The sequence below is a fragment of the Mytilinidion resinicola genome (assembly GCF_010093595.1).
Source record: "Mytilinidion resinicola strain CBS 304.34 unplaced genomic scaffold BDZ99scaffold_5, whole genome shotgun sequence".
Taxonomy (NCBI): Eukaryota; Fungi; Ascomycota; class Dothideomycetes; order Mytilinidiales; family Mytilinidiaceae; genus Mytilinidion; species Mytilinidion resinicola.
Window position 1 is genome coordinate 1,516,480 of NW_022985441.1, and position 19,822 is coordinate 1,536,301.

The following is a 19,822-nucleotide window of genomic DNA, read 5'->3' on the forward strand; positions in this document are numbered from 1 at the left end:
TAGCTTTCCGGGATGAGGGTGACACGACACCTACCAGAGGCGGGTTTCTGAACTGTGCCTGCTTAGGCGGCTGGAGTCGAGAAAAGAGAGGCTTTGAAGCAGCGATTGGGCAGACCTCCATGCAAGCCCTCCCACCCGTCACGCGTGGATTTGGCTTAGAGCCAAGCGGACCAGTCCGGCGGGCCGTGTCTGCACAAAATCATTGGCGCAACGCACGCACGCGGCGTCGTGTCGCTGGGGGAGGGCTAGTCAGAGGCCGTGTGGAGGATTTGGGGGAATATCAATCATGAAGACACTTATTTTTGACCATCACGACTCAACACCAACCGCCCATCGCCAACCTCTAGACGCCACCAACAAGGCGGCAGACGGCAGACGGCAGACAGCAGACCAGCGGCAGAGATGACTACGCAGTCGCGCGGGACTGTACTGCGAACTGTCGGTCCCGTACCGCGCGGTGGGACCAGATCGTTCCTGATCACCGCCGATGGTTCCTCCTGTTTGGCTCTTCATGCGGTTGTTGTGCTCCCCAACTCCAGCTCGGCGGCTTCAGCACGGCTTCTTTGCAACGTCTGCGCATGAATGACGCTTACCAGCCGCGTTGTCCTCGCCAGATCAGGCTGCGTGTGCTCGCACGCTGCAACTGGACCCGCAATGGGCCTCGCAGTGGGCCGCCTCGCAGCAAACTCCGCCTGCATATTTGGGATAGAAACGTCCCGCTATCTCCGCTCCCTTGTGGCTACTCTCGTGTGTTTCCGCCCTGGTCGCCAGGTCAACCTGGAGACCGCGCTGCCGTCGAGGCGCCTCCCGTGCAACTTACATACATACGGCGGCCCCAGCTCCCGTCGATCAGAGCGAGTAGTCGTGCTGCAAAATGTCAGTGCAAACGATGCGATGCTGGCCTTATGGCGCATGCTAGTCTTAACCCGCTGCCCGCTGTCATACGCGTGCCGAAAGCGACGGCCACGTTATGCCTTAGATATTAGCAGGGGCCGACGCTGTAGTGCTAGAGTCGACGCGATAACGTAGAGACATCACACGAGCATCACACAATGCTGTTGCGCTTCCAACGAGCGCCGGCCTTTGGTGGTTGTGGAGTTGCTGTAAGCGCCCACGCTTGGTCTCCCCCCAGCGACCGCCTCTCCAGCCCCTCACCCCACGGCATTAGTCCCACAGTCGTATCAGATGTGATTTGGTGTGAAAATAGTGCTCAAGTGCATATTTTAGCTATTTAACTACTCTTCTAGAATGCTAGCCATATGCTGCCAGGGTCTGTAGACCGACCTAGCCAGTGAGATCTGCCATCACAACTCATTGCCCAACCAGCCTCCTCCATTCGCAGTGATTCACACCCCTAAAATCCGGTCCGATCCTTCCATCGCGCCGGCATCCCCTATCCGTCCCCTCCCAGCCTCCAATCGGACTCTGTCCATCGCCATACGAGATGTGATGAGCCGCACGCTACGCTAGCAGTCACTGCATACGCGAGGGTCCGGTCCGTGATGCGGCTTGCGGGGCCATCGATACGACGATAAAGGTCGTCTTCCCCTCCTCCAGTCGCGACCGCCGTGGCGGCGACGGATGCAGAACGTGAATGTGATGGCGGCGTCGTGCAGTGTGACGGCGTGCGAACATATCACCGTTGTCGCGGCCGTTGCCAGAACCGCGGCTCGCTTCACGCTGGACTGGTCGAGATGAGTATCGCGCCAAGCATGAGCCCTGCTAATCACACTTGGTGTCCAAGGTAATCGATAAGGCGAAGCAAGTTGATTGCGACGATGCGGTTGCAGTCGCGAAGAGCTTCAGTGGTTTGTGACGCTTGATCACGTGGCATGACTCGGTACTGAGTCATTGGGCGAGACTTAGTCATCCGGGTCATGTGACTTCACGTGATCGTCAATGAAGCTGCCTTTCGCAGTGATCAAGGACCACAACGAAAGCCACCCAACACGATAGCGCTACAAAGGTCGTGCAGTACCGGTGATGTAGCACGTCTCATGTAGTGGTAGTATTTGCCATCAAAACTAACCCGGACCAGTCAGCAATGGTCGCGTCATGATTGGTGTGATGGGCTTACCATGACAGTTCGAGTTTTACAGTCATCGCCACGTCGCATTCATTCTGGGGTCTCAGGTGATTCTGAAATGGGAGTCATTGGCTTAGACGGGCGGCGTTGCTTGCGTCCGCTGCTGCGCCTGCGCTTCGACTTGGGTTTCTCGGAGGCATAGAGTGGCAACAGAGGGAATGCTTGGCCGAGAGGTAGCTGGCGTGGCGGTGCAGGTGCTTCGTGGAGAAGTGGCGGAGTGATGAGGCCAGATTCATCGTCGACATCGTCGCCGAAGAGATCAGAGTCGCTGATGAATGCGCTGGGTGCGCTGGTGTGGAAGGCGTTCAGTGACTTGCCCGTGGGCCAACTGGGATACGCGCACGTGGAGCCCCGGCTGGAGGAAGTGCTGTCGTGGTAGCTACCGAACATTGATCCAGAGGGCGACGACATGTTGCCGATCGATATGGGTTTCGAGGGTGAGGACTGCGGTGAGGATTCGAAATACATTTTGTATTCGGGCGTGTTGTGGTTATGGGGTTGTTGTTGGGTGCAAAACCGGATACGCGTTCGCTCGCGTCTCGGGAATCGGCCGTAAGTATGACGACGGTGGTGTAAGTTTTTCTAAGCAGCGTGTGCAGGATGGATGCCAGAAAGCAGGATGCGGGCGAGTTTAAGTCTATTGCTGGACAGGAGAGCAGGATCAGGAGGCAATATCAGGAGCTTGCGGCGTTGTTGGTGTCTCGAATAATTCTATCACCTGGCTGTGTGGGGGCAGGGCGCCGTCCATATGATATACGACGCCGGAGTGACAGGTAGCAGACTCTGAAGCCCACGGCGGACGCCACGTCCCGTTGCATGATTCGGAATGGACCACTGGCAATGCTTCTGGCTCATGAATTAAACTTGACTCACCCCCTCCGTCTTCACCGCCGATGCTTTTCGGCCACTAAAAGCCTGGAGGCCCGACCGCTCTTTCAAACTCACCCACTAGAATCGCCCCGAGTCGGGCTTCTCCCGCAACGCCGCGGCCCCCGGAATGCCCCGGTAATAGCCCTTTCGCCCTCTGGAGTCCGGCTTGAAGGCCGGCTGCCCTGCCTGTTCAGCACATGAAGGCCCAAATTCCGGTTGTTGCGCAGAGTCTGCAACTGGTGACTTGTCACCGCCGCCGCGCTGCTGGCACTGCTTGCATCAGAGGACACTTTACACGTCGCACATGTGCCACCGCTCCAACACCGCAACTCTGCGCCGTGACCGCCTCCTTGTTGATCCTGAAAAAGCAGCAGCTCATCCCGCAAGACGGTTTGATTGTGCACGGGTGAGACAGATCCCACGCTGATCGACTCCCACGCGCCACTCCACGGCACAGTTGAGACTCTCATCCTCCGCATCTTCCCCGGCCGAGCTTTCTCCATTATGGAACGGCAAGCCGAGGAGGAAGACCGTCTGCTCGGAAAGCTGCCACGCTGATCCCACAGGCGTGTTGGTTGGTCCAGCACAGCGAAACGTGCTGTCGATTTTCTGATAAGAGGCTCTAGGTGTCTCCCTCCCTGCGCAGACTTGCACCAGACCTCTTTGCCAGACAGCTTTCGAGGCCTCGAATCGCATCCCCAGCGCACCGCAGGTGACGCGACAGAGTCTCGATCCTGTGGCCGACCGCTAGGCAGCGAGCACGACTCGATGTCGAATCGAGCAGAGGAAGCCTTGATCCGAGGTGTGGTTGGGCCCGCGGCCCGGCAAATGAGGCGTTGTTGTTTCTTCTTCCACCATCACAGCGGGCTGGCGGAAGAGACAGCCGCCGTCCGGACACACATCTGACAGCCACCCAACAAGCCTTGGCAGTCCGCGTCTGGCACCTTGTTTTGGGGGCGCGGCAAAAACGCGGGATGATCTTCACTGTGAGGCCGCGACTCGCGACGGGAAATTGAGTCCGAGGTGCTCGTCGGGAACCTGGGGTGCAGTAGCTTTTCGCTCGGATCCAGTCCCTGCTTTTTGCAGCGCGGGTCTCTTCCCTCAGACCCGCGGTGCTTCTGTAGCCTCCGAAATCTCTTCTAGCCCTCCACATCGCGTGGAATGAGGAAGAAGGGAGCCGTTGCGTTGTTTTGGGGGGAATTTCCGCATCGTGGGGACTCCGACGGCCCGCGGGAGGGCGGTCAGTCTCACTCACTTCGGGCAACACAGCGAAGTTGCGCACTCCGTGTGTATATTGCATTACCAGGATAATATCCATCGTGTGCGAGTGGGGGATCACGTTTCGCGAGCCGTGATTGTCTATCCCCCACGGACAGGAAACGTGACCAACAACCGCACCACCCAACACCCGCCTCACTCTAGAAATCTGTCAAACGGATAATCTTCGGCTCCGTAAGATGTCCCGAGACGAGGCGGCGAGAAGTCCGCGTTGTCGTGGCGGGGTGGTCGGCCCTGTGGAGCTCCCTTTAACCTCTTGACTAGAGAACGTGATCCCTAGATCCTCCGTGATCGGGCCTTTCCAGAAAACGAACCCCATTTCTAGCCGCCTCTCGCCCTGCATTTCGCCTCACGGCTCTGGATCCAGAACCCTCGGTTCAACGTTTTCGCTACAGTTACCCCACAAGTTTCTGGATCTTGCTTGACGCTGGTATTCACCCTGGAACCACAAATGCACGTGTTGGATCATTATAGCGCGCTTCTGTGCATCTAGTTTCTGATGATGTACCAGGGGACCTCAAACAGTGCTAGGCAAGTGTACAAAGCCCAGAGAGAGCGTGTATCTTAGAACGGAACCTCGCGCATAACTCATTAATGGCTGATTATTTCTCGAGGTAATTTTTAGGTGAGTACTGTAAGGAGGTAGCGGAAAGGTTACCCTATTGGAACCCTAAGATGTGAGTAAGCATGTTCATCCGCCTTACCATCACCCGGTTACAGATCTCTTTCGCAGCACACCTTCACCGTAGCGTAACATCTGCCAGTCCCAATTCCCAAATAGCCGGAGCCCTGGCGCTTGATGCTGCCCAAAGAAACGTGGTCGGGAGTTCCGACGTGTGACGTTGGAAACGGGATCACCTGCCATGTTTAGCTCAACCTTCCCACACTATCTTCATGTGAAAGCGTTGGTGAATACCGGCGTCTCGATAAAGAAAGAACGACAAGGCAAGCGCCTTACTACGACGGCGCCTTGATGGTTCATCAACCCCTTTCCACAACAGCCATCATGGCAGAATCCCTTACACACGAAGTGGCAGTAGACGACACTCTATCCATGGGTGGATTCGGTGGTCATCCACGTGTAGAACCACGTGGGAACGAGGTCAGTGCTTTCTCATAAGCTGGTACCCTAATGCATGGCGATACCCGCTGTGCCGTCTTAGAGTGCTTGGCGATAAATCCAACGAAATTTCTTCATCTTCAGCAAGTCTGAATTCTCTGCACTGGTATCAGAATGTTAGAGGGTCGTTGACGGCATAATTCCTTCTGTCAGAATTCGTTACTGTTCAGTACTTTCGTCCAAATTGATCCGAAGCACGGAACAACTTCTCCTCGAAAATCAAGCCTGCCCTTCTTATGGCTTTGGTAAGCAGATGAGCTTGGTTGGAGTGGCTTTTTCATACTAGCCCATCATTCAGAGGAGTGTACTTCTATCCGAATCAGATTCGCCATAATGAATTGAGGCACTTCAGACGGCGCCAGACAGGTGTACACAGTCTGTTCAACCTTCTATGCCAAAACCACTTGCACATCAACAACCGCAAAATACGGACAGTAAATCGTGAGCTCCCAGCAATGTCAGCAATCACCTCCGCCCCAACTTCTGCCCAGCTTTTGCCCAGCTTTTATCCGACACCGGAGCCAAGCTTCGTGAACCCGGGTAGCCCCTTCAGCAATTACGAGCTCCATCAACTACAGAACCCTAGCTCCCAGCAACCACTGCCGCCTCTGCCTACACCCCAACCTTATCCGACCCAAGGGCAGAGCTTGATGAACTCTGCTAGCAACCACGCCATTTACGAACCTCATCAACTACAGATTCTGAGTTACGAGCACCCATCTCCGCCTCGGTCTGCACCCCAACCTTATCCGACCCAAGGGAAGAGCTTGCCATGGCTTCGTAGAGAAGAGACGGATTTACCTGATCATCGGTACCCGCAGCCCCCGCCAACTGCGTCCGAGCCCCTCCAGCCTCCACCTACACCTCACGCATTTGAGCCATACACGCTAGAGCTGTCACCACAACAAGAAGATGAGGTACAAAATACGGCTCCAATCGATCATGTCGATCGGGCGATTACAGCGTACAAGAAAGATGGCCTATAAGCTGCATTGAACTGTCTAGACCCGAGCAATGGCATTATCCGTTCTTCTCTCGACGAATTCAAGCGGGTTGCGCATACCAGGGGCCTTGTACTGTTAGGGTTTTGCCCACTACAGCACTATGTCATAAGTTCGGGCACATGGACATCTCACTATTTATGCTCCACTCTTGCTTGCTCCATAGCACTGTAAGGAGTACCCCAGCTAGCATGTCTTTAGTTAGTTAAATGGCAATCTAATTTCCACTCTGTTGAGTTTTACATCCTGCTTAGGACTCGGAGGGCCTATCGAGATGCCCTAAGCAGTTGCGAGGAATGCCTAAACTTATGGCTTGGTACTGTACTAACAAAGGAGCGCTCGGAACAATCTGTCACCATGGAGATTGTACGGGCTTTGGAGAAGACGAGGCTAAAGGGCATTGACACGGTCATGCTGATTTACCTTCGCAAAGTATTTAGTTCCTCTTGACTGTTTACCCTATGTATGTACTAACATGTATAAGGCATGCGGGAAGAATAAATGCCTCGATTATTGCGACGCTATCGCAAATAGCGCGCTTGTAGCATTAGTCCACGCTACCCTACTTGAGCTCCAGATCGCTTCGAAGGATTTTAGCGTCGATGTCCGTGGGATTATTACGTTTTCAACGTGCTGGGAAAGGGGCTTGCCTATCTTGAAGCCAATTCTGCCGTTAGTACTGCCAGCTGGTTAGTCTTTGACTTTGCTCTTCACATAATTCAATGTTAATGCCTTTTGTAGTCATTCCCGTGGACCACTATGACTTGCATATCGGCCATATGTTCGCTGGCTCCGCTAATAAGCTTGCGATCAGTGCTCGCCGAGCTCTATCGAGATTCAACTTCCGAAATTTCTCTAGCGTTATTGCTGGCCAAACTTCGGACAGCGCCATCGAATTTACGGCAGCCTCGCGTTAAGACTCCCCCATTTCTACTTGCCAGGTTGGGACGAAGTTATTGGTCACGCTGAGATCGAGCCTACGCCAAAAAAGTTAGAGCAGGATAAATACCTAACATTGTCGTGGCTTTTTTAGGTTACGAGAGTCTTGAGCATAATGTTTAAAATTACATGGCAGATTTCAGCGAATATTTGTATGATTTTCGACGTCATGGATTGCTTGGTGGTGTGAGATAGCCAAAGCGGTACACACACGTCGAGTTTCCGAACCTATCTACTTGCTAAGTTTTCATTACCAAGTCAGCTTCTCTCATGGATACATCTGTAGTCCGCAGTACGTGATACCAAACCTCGATGAGATGTTTAAAGCCACGTAGACCAAGATGTAAGGTGAGTTGAGTAATCGGGGAGTTTCTCGTGGTATCACGTGACCCACGCGACAACCACCGATCACATCGTAACCCCTATACCAGGATCGAAAATTTTCATTTCCTCCTATCGAATCTGTATCCCACTTTGCTATATCAACATCACATCGAAGAGATATGTCCGGCGGCGAACGCATCTGTATACCGCTTGCTGTTCCCAGCAAGTTCGTACGAAAACATATCTGTATACTGCTTTCTGTACCCAGATATATCGCATGGTACAGAACATTCTACCTCACCGGAGGCGGCGCATTTGTATCTGTAGGCCGCTTAAGCTTCGGAACATCGATCCACGAATGGCCGTACTTCGTCGTCGGTGGGATGTATCTGTACGCCGCACGACCTTCCTTACTCTCTGAATCTGTATACTAAAGCAAGACTACACATCCCCATTAGCCTATAACATGCTATTGTTTTTGCAAGTTAAGAACGGCATGCCTTTAGGGATGAATCCCATCTGTGTTCCATACCAAGCGGGCGCTTTCCACTCTACATCTCTCGCAATTACGTTCCGCATATACGTTCCAGCATCTAAATTCCGGCATCCGTATTGTATCGCCAAGAGCATAATCTAATTGAGCATGACACTCATTTATTTAAGTTCAAACATAGCAGTGTCGCTTCACCTCTAGACCACTTGGTACCCATATTGAAGATACGCGGCTTCATCTCATAGAAGTCTTCAAGAAGAAACGCAAGTCAAAACAGTAACAGTCGTTTCACCTCTGGACCGGCTAGAGTCTGCATATAACGCTATTCAAGAAGCGGAGGAACCGCGCCATCGTTAGAGCCAAGGTCTCCTTTGAGTATACTCTACCTTATAAGATGAACTTTTGAGGTGGAGTCTCGGGTCGAACAATTTCAAACTGGCGAGTTTGCATCTGTAGCCCGCATTGTCCAGGTGGGCTTCTGAGTTCCAACTTCCAGAAAAAACATTTCCAAAGACGGGAAGTTTGCATCTGTAGCGCGCAGTATTAAAGTGAACTAGTCCAGTGAAAGTTTCATGACGAACATCTCCGAAGATGGGGAGTTCGCATCCGTAGTCCGCATTACCTAAATGGACTCATCCAATGAACGTTTTCGAATGAACATTTCCAAAGATGGGGAGTTTACATCTGTAGTCCCCATCACCCTTATATACTTATCTAGTGATAGTTCCGGAATGAACATTTCCAAAGATAGGGAGTTTACATCTGTAGTCCGCAATATCAAAATAAACTCGGCTAGTGAAAGATTTGTAACGAACGACTCCGAGGACGGAGAGTATACATCTGTAGGCCGCGTAGACCGCAATCTGGATTCGAAAACCGCATCACACACCGCCATCTTTCACTCAGCTTTGCGTCTCCTCAGTAAATCTCAAAGGCGTAATTGATGCATCCGTGTACCGCTTTGAGCATGCATCCATATCTGGCATTTCTGAGCAGAACGTACTCACAAAGCTCACATCCACGCACCCAACAGTGTCCGCATACTACATAATTGTTGGCAGACGTGGACAGAACTTTGAACGATACGGAATTGGTCTATGATACGAATTTCAGACAATAATCTACTTTTAAAGTTGTTATTTATTTGACTACAATCACTTGGAGTTGCTGGCATAGTAGCTGCCTACATGCCTAGCCAGTTACAACTTCTACAGAGAGGGGTTGGGGTACGGTGGCCTACCGTGCCTACCGTGCCTACTGCTGTCTCTAATTAGTGCTTCTGCCTACGCGTACAGTCACTTCCTACGTAGTATATAGTTTGGCCTTCGGGCCCCCGAAATAAGACAGAGTTCACGTCAATTTGCAACCTGAGTCAATCTGATTGCTATACCGGCCTACAGATGTCATTCATTGGACAAATACTCGAGTTGTTGGGAAAGGACGGGTAACGGCAAAGCAGATGGTCTTGTATTATACTGCTATTATATTACTGGAGCTGGAGCTGATGCGTTGGAATATGTATACCACAACGATTAGTACATAATCTCAATAGATAACGCTGTAAATGATGCTCCCTGAGATATGCCAGTCAAAATGAAGATGCGGATTACCACGACGCGCGGGAGATATTGTCATCCAGTATGGACAGACCTTATCTTTATTACGAATCTGTTCCACAGAGCGGCATACAGATGAGCCTCGATGTGATACTGTACAGCGGTATACACTTGCAAAAATACATAGAATGACTGGCTGGTGGAAACGTAAGGGGAGTGCTGAGATGATAATGGACTTAGAGAGAATCATCAACAGTCGTCAGCAGAACTGAAACACAACAAAGGAGGTCAGACCACTAAAGAAGAAGACGTAGAGCAGTAAGACGGCGGTAAGAGCAACCTATCCAGACTGAACTTACAAGATACGTAGTCGAAACACCACCAAGAGTCTTAGCGTCTGCTAGCGAACGTGTCGCCTGATGCGATATAGAGTTGTTGGAAACGAGTTTCTAAGATCGGAGCCATCATGTACATAATTTTCGATTTCTGCTGGTGAATATGCTACCTGAATCTGATAAGGTACACAGATGCTGGAAACAAGATTGTAAAGATTACATATTTGAAATTTATTGCGATGAGCTTTAGTATTTATCCTCCCTTCATACTTATCCGCCATGGAATAACCAGGGAAAAATATTAAACCTTCGGTGCAAGTTGCAGTCTTAGTCGAGTGATAGAACTTAGAGATTAGCTCTTCCGAGAACTTTTTATTTACGTGCAAAATAGATGTGGCAAGAAGATATTATTTTCTAACACTACTTGCTCCTGGGATCACGGGTGTCACGTAACAGGAGAGAGAAGAGGCTGTACATGTTGTATTTGATAATGAGGAGAAGGATATAGAGGAGAAGGAGAGGTCTGGAGGAAGATGAGGCTATATGCAAGTGTCATGCGCCTGCCGTAGCCCTCACCGCTTCTCCCTGACACACGTGTCACCTCTTGTATATAGCCTCACCTTCCTCCAGACCCCTCTCTGCTACATCATCATCCAATACATCACATACACGGCATACAGCTCCTTGTTCCGTGACAGTTTGCATCTGTAGTCCGCAGTATTAAAACGGACTCGTCCAGCGAAAGTTTTGTTCTGCTTAGAAGTGGCAGATATGGATGCGGTACACAGATGTATTAAATTATACCTTTGAGATCTGCTGAGGGGATGCGATCTCCGAATTCGAATTGCGGTCTACAGATGTGGTTTGATGAGACCGCTTCTAACATAGGCACGGACGTCTTCGTTAGAGGAAGGTCGTTCGGATTATAGTACTAGGCCATACGGCACCCTTTGTAAGTTTAGGCACACGAACATCTCACTATTCGCGTTCCACTCTTGCTCGCTAGATAGCACTGTAAGGAGTACCCCAACTAGCATGTCTTTAGTTAGTCAAACGGCAGCCCGATTTCCGCTGCGTCGAATTTTACATCCTAATTAGGACTCGTCGGGACACCCCAAGCAGTTGCAAGGAGTACCCAACCTTGTGACTTAGCACTATGGAATGTGCAAGCACGATGACGTTCGCACTCGTCGGGTTAATGTGTGGGTGGGCTCTGTGTTGTTTATGCTCATAAATGCTAAAGCAACACGTGATCGACTACGGCTGCTTGCGCTTGTCCCTTCAGCTCCCTCTTCAGGCATCCATCTACGTAAGTTCAAAATTGCCTCCCCTACATCAATTCCACATAACAACATTTTGCAATACAGAATAAATTGCTCGCCCAAAATGCAGATCTTAGTTAAAAGACGTCCGCCACCACCGTTCCCGAGTCCGTGAGAAGCACGTATCTAAAGCCATCGCAGTAGGCGACATCCCGCCAATCACTTACGAGATTGATCCCAATGCCACCATGGATAACCTCATGACTCAAATCAAAGAAAGTTGGGACGTCTCATTTGACATACAGCGCCTGATTTATGAGGGACAGATCATGGAAAGAGGAGACACTCCTCTGACATGGTACGGCTTCACCGAAGAAAGCACTCCCACAATACATCTTGTATTGCGCATCGGGGGATGGGGTTCTGCTTTGATCACCCAGACGTGTAAGTTGGGTTTTTGGGGACACGAGCAGAGGGAAGAGCTTGCTGATGGGTTGGATTCTAGGGGATCGCAAAAGTTTTCCCGCGTATGGGGTCGGGAGAGAAAAGACAGTGCGGCATCTCAAGGGCATGATCTGCGAGAAGACGGGGCTGAGGCCTGAGAGGCAGCATCTTACGTTTAAGGGGAAGGAGGTTGGGGACGAGCAGACGTTGGCTGAACTGGGGGTGAGGAGTTACGAAGTTTTTCGGCTTTCGCGCGTTGAAGATTGGCCAAGAGACTTCGGTAATGAGTTTGATATGATTAATGCTAAAATATGGTGCTGAGCTTAAAGCAGGAGACAGTTGGATTCGCTCCCTCATACCACATACGACATTTCTTGATGGAGTTCTTCAGAAACAATTCCCTAAGCATGCCGCTCTACTCTCGCGTTTCCCACTCCGGAGTTAGCATTCCTCGAGTCTCAAATGACAGTCTGATACGGCCTTTGCAAGGTTAGTTTGCGTATCAATCTCGAATGAGATCTTTTATAAAGTGAGGAAATTGACCTCGGTTGATGTTCCCATCGGGCTACCGCAATATCACCAGTGCAAAGGCTCTCTCACCTCCAGCTCTCTCACCTTTCTACTAAAATACTAAATTAGTTATATAAATCTTATATCTAAGCATCCCTGCTAACGTTAGTAGGAACTCGTGTAGTGAATCGGAAAGAAGCATAGCGCCAGCATGTGAGGAGAAAGGAATAGAAGATGAGCTTTGGTGACCTGGGACTTTGTCCGTCTTTATTTATCATGCCTTCCTATGAAACCCCTTGTGCGATGCGAAGATGCGTATGTGAGATTGCTGCACCTCATCTCTGCAAGCTCATGCCCATATCCGGTTCCCAAGCAGACAAAGAACCACCAATGACTCTCCTCGCTTTCTTAGAGTCTCCATCTTTCGCCGTTCCTCCCATTAACTCTACACATATGCCCGATCGACCCAACTCTGGATCATACCCTCCGCAGTAGGCTCATACTCCTTCAAGGTTGCTCCCTCACCCTCAACCGCCGTATTCGCCTGGACGAATACTTTCCGTGGCGTCTTCGCCGCCAACACCGCAGGTCTCACCTTGTTTCTATAGAACGGCTCCACCCCTGTGATCTCTTCATACAGCTTCGTGCCACTCTCTACATCCGCTGTCGCCTTGTACACATGCAGTTGCTGCAGATACTTTTCCACCGCCGGGCGACCATGGCTCAGGATCTTGCTGCGCTCGAGGCGGATAGTGAGATCCGATAGATCCTCCTTTGTGTACTCAAGCTCGCAGAACTCAACGCCGGCATTGAGGAAAGTCCGTAAGATAGAAAAGCGCGCTTGCATGTGCGCCTGGCCCCATTTGGCGCTCTTGGGGTCCCAGAACTCGAGGGCAGCAATACCCGCGCGCGCCATGGAGAGGTATGCCGCGTACAAAATATCCCCAGCGGCGCCATCGATATCCTCAGTGCCGTCGCCGAAACCAAAGATCTTGAGGATGGAGAAGTCGCAGCTGAGTGCCATGGCGACGCACTCGGCGCGGCATTCCTCGTAGGAGGCGGCGACGGGGCCGAAGACAGAGCCCCATGTTTGCCCGGGTTTGTACCAGGACTTAATGGGCTGGCCGTCTAGGGGGCTCGTGGGGGGGGAGGACTTGTCGAAGTTGAAGACGCCTGGGGAGGTTTCTTGGAGGAGTTTGCCACAGCCGTGGCCAAGGAGTTCGTGGAGGCCGACTTGGACTTCGAAGGCCGGGTCACGGCAGCGGTTGTAGACGTCTAAATCCGAAGCTTTTATGAAGGGAATGGGTTCATTCGGGGACTTGGCGGATAGGACGTTGCCTAGGGAGACATTCTTGAAGCCAATATTTTGTCGGATATCGTCGTAGTTTGGGATGTTTATACCAGCGGGAATTCTAGGTTGACCGTTAATTTTGGAGATCGGTTTGGAGAGATGATGGACCTACCCGCTTCCGGCAAATGTCAGAACCTCTAAGGAGGTGAAGTCCGGACTGAGGAACTTGTCTTTCTCGAAGTCCTTGCCCCATGGTAGGAGTGGAATTAGACTCGGAGCTGTTTCAACGAGCTTCCCGAAAGCCGCCGTTCGCTCCTTGTTTACCGTTGCCACAAAACCTTCCCACTCACCGCGAATTCCATGAGGATCTCGGTATGTCTCAACGAAGCCGATATCCGTCTCTACTGCCGGCCCAATATCTTTAATCCAATACCTCTGGCTCTCCTTATAGGCCTCCAACGATCCAGATGCGAAAGACTTGACATACTCTTTCATCATCCCCCTCTCCGTATCATTCGCAGCATACTCTCCCGCCTTCTTCAGCGCATCCGCAATCTTCCCCATCTCAACTGCATGATCACCAAACACAAGCTTCACCTTCTTCCCCGCCAACTTCCCATCCAGCGTCCACTCACTTTCTTTCAAATCTCTCTCTTCCGCACTCGGATCTTTACTCGCCGACGCAATCAGTACCTCGAACCCCTCCCCCGTCTTCCTTAACCTCGTGTTCTCGGGTAATAGTTTCTTCGCCTCCAGGAAATCACTAACCACCGCAATCTCCTCTTTCGTAATATCCCCCGAATCAGGGTAATACGTGCTCACGTGCCCCGCATCCGGATACCCTAGATGCATCTCGCCCGCCGTGTTGCCCTCATACAACCTCCCCTGAACCTTAGCCCATAGCTCCTTCGTCGTCGGCGATACAGAAGCTAACGCATGGAACTTCTCAGGCGAGATCCGCGGAATGAATTTTGAGTCGCCAAAAGACTTGTAATTGCCCAGATTCCCTAGAAACTGCGCCGTGTAGCCTAAAAACGCAGCGAGGTCGTCGTCAGATAGCCCAGCGGTCTCCTGCAGCGCTTTCCAGTCGCCAGAAGTGTGTTTATGAAGTGCGATTATGAGATCGTAGAGGGGTTCGGATTCGGGGGAGACTTGGCGGAGGACGATGCGGGTACCCGCGAAGCAAGCTCTAAGGTAGGTGTAAGCAGAGGCTACCTGCAGAGGGCACGTAATGGTATCTTTTTGAGGAAAGATGGGGATGAAAGAGGCGAGAGGGTTCCTTACACGGAGATCCAATGCGCATATAGCTTCTCTTTGTCGGTCAGGGCTTCAAAGTGGGGTTTGATTTGCAAAGGCACGATCGTCGGCGGGCTGTCGGCCAGGTACTGTTTGAGGGATTGGGCGTCCATTGTACTTGTAGTACTCCCCTGAGAGGTGTTTCGGGTCGGATTTCGGGTAAGAAAGCTCGACGGAGGGTGGAAGCCTGGTGGTGCTGTGAGGAGGCTTTGTGGTGGTAGTGGAGGTAGGTGAGGTGGAAGGGGTCGTGTTGTTCAAGGTCGAGGATCGAGCGCGGGGAACGACGTGGGGTATCATCGAGGGGCTTGAGGCCCATTCAAAAACGACCATTTGTACCATATCGTCTTCTTTCACCGACAAAGGTCTTCTGTAAGTGAACTTCGTGTGGAATTAAATGGCAGGCTCAGCGCAATATTGTCTTGGGAGAACGGCGGGTATAGCTCATTAAATATTCTACTGGGAGCTCCGTTAGTATTGTTCTCTTTCACCTTTGTGCTACCTAGCCTCACCTTTCTTGACCGGAAACCTATTCTGCCTGGCCTTTTTTTGACCGACAATCTGCTTCGCCTCACCTGCCGTGCTCTTTTTTTGCCTTGTTTCCTGAATTCCCTTCGCCTCACCATTTCTTGCACTTCCTTCATCGCCTGACTCTTCCAAAACGTCGGAACCTGGAACGATCTGTAGTACGAAGTACCGCAGCCCTAAAGAGTGACCCATGAAACATTACTATTTTGTTTACAAAATTAGCTTTGAAGTACCTCTTTCTTACTATTTCTCCCACTTGAATTCTCTAAACAACACTACCAGTCTCACATTGAGGCATACCTTTGTAGCAACACTCCTTTAACATATACATGACCGCAGTGGAAGTACTTCATCACTGTGAGATATGCACATATTAACTTGATCTGGAACACTCTTTCGGGAGAAGACTCGACTTCCATAGCCGCGCTTCTAGCTGGTTTGTAGCACACATTCTCTCCCCGACCAAAACCCACGAGAACGCAATGGTAGCCAAATAGTCTAAGATACCCGCCTCGGGTTACTTGCATGGTAGAGCTTTGCTTTGCGGAACTAATTCTCCAAGCCCTGTGCCACTAGGAAATAGATAAAATGAAAACGACCACCAGGTTAGACCTCGTTCAAGAGGCCGACGGGTAAACGGCCTCAAGCCTGACTGAAGGTTGTGTTCATATATGTCAGATGGCCGTACTTCCAAAAAGAATACAAAGCGTATACAATTTCATGGCAGACTACTACTACTTCATAATCGAGGGCTATGAGCAGCCGTTCGGATACATTCGCAAATCCAAAGTCGAGCAAATCGTGTGGCCTGACTACTGGAAGACGAACCACGATGACAAGCTCATCACTCTCAACTCCGGCTCCGGAATTGAAGACAGAAATGGGTACTTGGACAAGACTCTGCGACAGATCCACGAGAAGGGCGAGGTTTCAGAGCCCCGAAAACTGTTTGACGAGCCGTACGGAATCCAGGGACCTGATGGCAAAGCCGTCCTAATCATGAATCGCTCGGCAGCAGGAATGTTTGGTATTCGAACGTATGGGGTGTTTCTTATTGCGTATATCCAGACCGACGGGGTAAGGAAGTTCTGGGTCGCGCAAAGGTCTCAGAAGAAGATGACATACCCAGGCAAACTCGACATGTGCGTGGCTGGCAGTCACCGAGCACAGGAAGCGCCCATTGGTTGCCTTGCGTGAGAGGGCGAGGAAGAAGCCTCACTCCGTGAGGCCTACACGCGAAAATGGGCACATTCGTGCGGGGCTGTAACCTATCAAATGAGCGTCTACGACTCTGGCAAACCAGCTAGTCGAGCGCAGACTCAGTACGCCTACGAGATAGAGTTGCCCACGGATATGGCTCCAAAGCCATGCGATGGTGAAGTTGAAGAATTCAAGTTGATGACCTTGGAGGAAGTTCGGGACAGTCTGTTTCAGAGGGACTTTAAGTTGAACATTGCAATGACATGGATGGACTAGCTTATCTGGCACGGGCATATGCACGCGGAGAATGAGGAGAACTGCCTTGAGATTTGCGCAAGACTTCACCGAAATCTCGACTTTTTTGTAGCTTAGCTTCAGGACTGCCGGGTGCATGCTCCCTGCTAATCATGCAGACGTATAGTAGGCAACGAGTTTGAAATGCAAGGCGTATCGGTCAAGTGACTCCCGGGCGCTATGCCGGGTTTTTGAGATAGCATGCTGAGTGGTCAAGGGTTCTGCTTTGCTTATCACTGCTGCCTCAGAGCGGCTCAGGTGGTATGCTCGAGGTACACACCGAAGGCTTCGTAGTGATTAGATACGAATACTGGAAAGCCGGACCATGATAAAGCGCTGTGGCAACATCGATATGGATTGAAGAGACAGTCTTATGAGCGATGACATGATGGCAGGTCTGAGGGCACTGGGACTTGATAAGCAACTGTCTACGCTCATACACCAGGCAATCCAACTCACGAAAGTGGTCATTCGAAGATTGGAGAGTTCTGAAGACAGGGAAGTAAAGAAAGATCCCAAAACTTTGGGAAGATTTATCATCGCCCTGAGAGGGATGCCCGAGCTTCAGATCCTTTTGAAACTTCAATGAGACGTCCTTGGCCATAATGAAAAGCCTGATCAATCTCTCAGGCTATTGTAAGCAAATGTTGACGGGGATGATTTCCCAGTCAGCGGCTATTAGGGAAGTCCACGGTACGGGCAAGTCTGCTAGATGTATGTACGTTCCCCTTTCCCAAATCCGATTGCAAATCGAAGCTTCATAGAAGCCTGCTCCTGAACTTGTTCGCGTCATTGGTCGTCATGAAAGCTTTGAGGCGGTGATGCATTTTCCCAGGAATACGATCCTTCACAGACATGCTTCGGAGGATTCTTTCCCAAGTTTGCATAATGTATGCAACCGAAATATTCGCAGTAGGCCAATCGTTGAGCACTTTCGCATTCGCAAGTTACCAACAGTGGGTTCGTTCAGTTCTTTGAATTAGGATACTAAGGGCCATTTTCATGCTGAAATCAACAGAACCGACAACAACGAGATGTAGAAAGACTCTAATAGTACCCATAAACACTTCTACTGCGTCAACTGCTACATAGCACCCCTCTGGATCCACAGCCTCCCCACCCCTTACACCACCGCCGCCACCGCCGCCACCACCGCCACCACTCCCACCACCCACGCCATCACCCCTCCCACCCCAACCCTCCCCGCCTCCGACGAAGGCTTCCCCGTTCCTGATACCACCTCCGGCCACCCAATCTCCCTCACCCCATCCACCCGACACACAACCCCACACTTCCCCTCCGCCCGCTTCCCCGGCCCCTTCACCGGCCCACTCGTATTAAACACCGCCTCGACCCACTCCAGCACCAGCACCGCGCTGCCCCCCTGCGCCATCTCCCCCGTCCAGCTGCCGCCATCGCCCCAGAGGTTCATGAAGATGCCTGACGGTCGTTGGGGGACGCTGTAGGTGTTTGCCGCGACGAGGGCGTCGTCGAGGAACCAGTGGGTGGCGTGGGCGAGCCAGTCGATGCGGTGCGTGTGGAAGAGGGACCAGGGGGGCAGCGCGGTGGATGTGATGGAGGCTTGGGGGATTGCGTTGCCGGCTTTGTCGAGGTCGGGTTGGTTGGTGTATCTGTGATAGAGTTAGATGGGGCGTGAGTGGGTTGGGTGTGCGAGGGGATGGAGGTTGGGGAGGAGTAATGGGAGTGAAGGTGGTGGAAGAGGGTAGAGAGGAGCCGAGTGGCATGCACATTGGGATTGAGTAACATTGAGCTTGGGGATGGCGAACCTGATCGTGCCCAAGGGGTCCTGCGTTAAGATCTCGATGTCGCTCTCATTATCGTCATTGGACCAAGTGAATAGGCCAGCGCAGGCGCCTTTGCTAGCCTCAGACCCATTGCTCCCCACTACCCGCGCGTGGAAGCGGATGCTGGCATGTTTGATGTTCTGCTGCATGCTTTGGATTTCGGCCGTGAATTGGGTATGTGAGTTGTTGCGATAGGTATTCAGTGTTAGCGCTGTGCCGTTTCCATTTTTGCCGGTCACTATATGAAGCGTTAGTCTGATATCAGTCTTGCATGCGGTATAAAACTAGTGAGTGGAGAGTGATAGTACGGGCTAAAGCTCGAGGGCTGGACTTCACTTACATATTCCCACATTCTCCACCAGGTTGATTCGCTCTAGCGGAGAGTCCGACGACGCAGGAGAGGTCCAGTTCTGTATCCACCAGTCCGCGTTCCATGCGTCGCTGGTCAAGTGGTCCGGACTCAAGTTGCGGAAGTCCCAGAAGCGGTGGAATGTGAAGTAAGCTGTGTCATTACCGCCGTCGACGGTGTAGCAAGAGCAGTTGGGTGAGTTGTCTTTGGCGGGGTTCGTTCTTGGGTCGTCGGCTAGTGAGAGAGCACGGAAGGCGCCTAACATGCTAAAGAGTGGAAGGAAGGTGGATGAGCGCATGACTACGGCGGTGTGCGCTGCTATGCTCGATCGTGAACGAGTGACTGACTGCACGATCGAGGATGAATATACTGTGGTGACTGAAAGTATGAAACAGATGAGTGAGGTCGAAGAGAAAAGATCTTAGGAAGTGAAAAGAGAAAATTGAATGTATAAGGTGATGACAGAGTCCAGACAGCAGGACGTGGCTGAGGTTCGCAACTTCACCATTTAGGTAACGAACCAAGCTGAGAACACGGCTGCGCCTCCCGCCATTTGGCGCTTGTAACGGTGCAACAGCAGGCCACGATAGTGGTATCACGTGGGAGGTTGCGTTCTCTTTTCGTTGCGTGTCCGTGCATACGCTCGGAAAGCTCATATTGCTAGCTACAGGCTCTCTTTACGTCCGATGGCCTAGCGCGGAGACTGAGTCGACCTTGGTCAACCTCCTTTTCTGGGCTAGTGTTGAACTGGCTCGAATATCGATTGGCTAGGAGGCTGCTATTCCCCACTAGACGCGTCCGGAAATACTACCTTATGTGGTTTTGTCGCTTGATTATAGCGCTG

General features: G+C 51.5%; 6 protein-coding genes across 6 annotated transcripts; 3 read left to right on the forward strand and 3 right to left on the reverse strand.

Moving 5' to 3' along the window:
- Nucleotides 1-2,116: 2,116 nt before the first annotated feature.
- BDZ99DRAFT_474016 (uncharacterized protein) lies at nt 2,117-2,497 on the reverse strand (the record flags this gene model as incomplete). Its single annotated transcript, XM_033721864.1, has 1 exon — nt 2,117-2,497. One exon carries the CDS (start codon nt 2,495-2,497, stop codon nt 2,117-2,119), a length of 381 nt encoding a protein of 126 aa, XP_033580304.1.
- A 3,272-nt stretch (nt 2,498-5,769) lies between these two features.
- Nucleotides 5,770-6,595, forward strand: BDZ99DRAFT_254139 (uncharacterized protein). Its single transcript, XM_033713721.1, has 3 exons — nt 5,770-6,059; nt 6,114-6,271; nt 6,330-6,595. Exons 1-3 carry the CDS (start codon nt 5,810-5,812, stop codon nt 6,348-6,350), a joined length of 429 nt encoding a protein of 142 aa, XP_033580305.1. The 5' UTR covers nt 5,770-5,809; the 3' UTR covers nt 6,351-6,595.
- A 4,759-nt stretch (nt 6,596-11,354) lies between these two features.
- Nucleotides 11,355-12,411, forward strand: BDZ99DRAFT_460597 (uncharacterized protein). Its single transcript, XM_033719420.1, has 5 exons — nt 11,355-11,410; nt 11,466-11,539; nt 11,591-11,708; nt 11,770-11,988; nt 12,041-12,411. The coding sequence occupies exons 1-5, from the start codon at nt 11,389-11,391 to the stop codon at nt 12,151-12,153; spliced, it is 546 nt and encodes a 181-aa protein (XP_033580306.1). The 5' UTR covers nt 11,355-11,388; the 3' UTR covers nt 12,154-12,411.
- On the reverse strand, nt 12,404-15,036 carry BDZ99DRAFT_412018 (dipeptidyl-peptidase III). Its single transcript, XM_033716640.1, has 3 exons — nt 14,794-15,036; nt 13,682-14,698; nt 12,404-13,630 (listed from the first exon to the last, which is right to left on the reverse strand). The coding sequence occupies exons 1-3, from the start codon at nt 14,916-14,918 to the stop codon at nt 12,664-12,666; spliced, it is 2,109 nt and encodes a 702-aa protein (XP_033580307.1). The 5' UTR covers nt 14,919-15,036; the 3' UTR covers nt 12,404-12,663.
- Nucleotides 15,037-16,050: 1,014 nt separating this feature from the next.
- BDZ99DRAFT_507344 (uncharacterized protein) lies at nt 16,051-16,898 on the forward strand (the record flags this gene model as incomplete). Its single annotated transcript, XM_033724239.1, has 2 exons — nt 16,051-16,513; nt 16,544-16,898. The coding sequence occupies 2 exons, from the start codon at nt 16,051-16,053 to the stop codon at nt 16,804-16,806; spliced, it is 726 nt and encodes a 241-aa protein (XP_033580308.1). The 3' UTR covers nt 16,807-16,898.
- An 892-nt stretch (nt 16,899-17,790) lies between these two features.
- BDZ99DRAFT_507345 (concanavalin A-like lectin/glucanase) lies at nt 17,791-19,367 on the reverse strand (the record flags this gene model as incomplete). Its single annotated transcript, XM_033724240.1, has 4 exons — nt 18,970-19,367; nt 18,612-18,867; nt 18,062-18,455; nt 17,791-17,811 (listed from the first exon to the last, which is right to left on the reverse strand). The coding sequence occupies exons 1-4, from the start codon at nt 19,274-19,276 to the stop codon at nt 17,791-17,793; spliced, it is 978 nt and encodes a 325-aa protein (XP_033580309.1). The 5' UTR covers nt 19,277-19,367.
- Nucleotides 19,368-19,822: the final 455 nt, after the last annotated feature.

Coding starts and splice junctions, on each gene's coding strand:
- BDZ99DRAFT_254139 (XM_033713721.1), top strand. CDS start 5,810: ATGTCAGCAATCACCTCCGCCCCAACTTCTGCCCAGCTTTTGCCCAGC. Junction 6,060..6,113: donor TCATCAACTACAGATTCTGA/GTTACGAGCACC, acceptor ATCCGACCCAAG/GGAAGAGCTTGCCATGGCTT. Junction 6,272..6,329: donor CACCACAACAAGAAGATGAG/GTACAAAATACG, acceptor CGTACAAGAAAG/ATGGCCTATAAGCTGCATTG.
- BDZ99DRAFT_460597 (XM_033719420.1), top strand. CDS start 11,389: ATGCAGATCTTAGTTAAAAGAC. Junction 11,411..11,465: donor GCAGATCTTAGTTAAAAGAC/GTCCGCCACCAC, acceptor AAGCCATCGCAG/TAGGCGACATCCCGCCAATC. Junction 11,540..11,590: donor ACCTCATGACTCAAATCAAA/GAAAGTTGGGAC, acceptor TATGAGGGACAG/ATCATGGAAAGAGGAGACAC.
- BDZ99DRAFT_412018 (XM_033716640.1), bottom strand. CDS start 14,918: ATGGACGCCCAATCCCTCAAACAGTACCTGGCCGACAGCCCGCCGACG. Junction 14,699..14,793: donor TATGCGCATTGGATCTCCGT/GTAAGGAACCCT, acceptor CACCTACCTTAG/AGCTTGCTTCGCGGGTACCC. Junction 13,631..13,681: donor CTGACATTTGCCGGAAGCGG/GTAGGTCCATCA, acceptor CGGTCAACCTAG/AATTCCCGCTGGTATAAACA.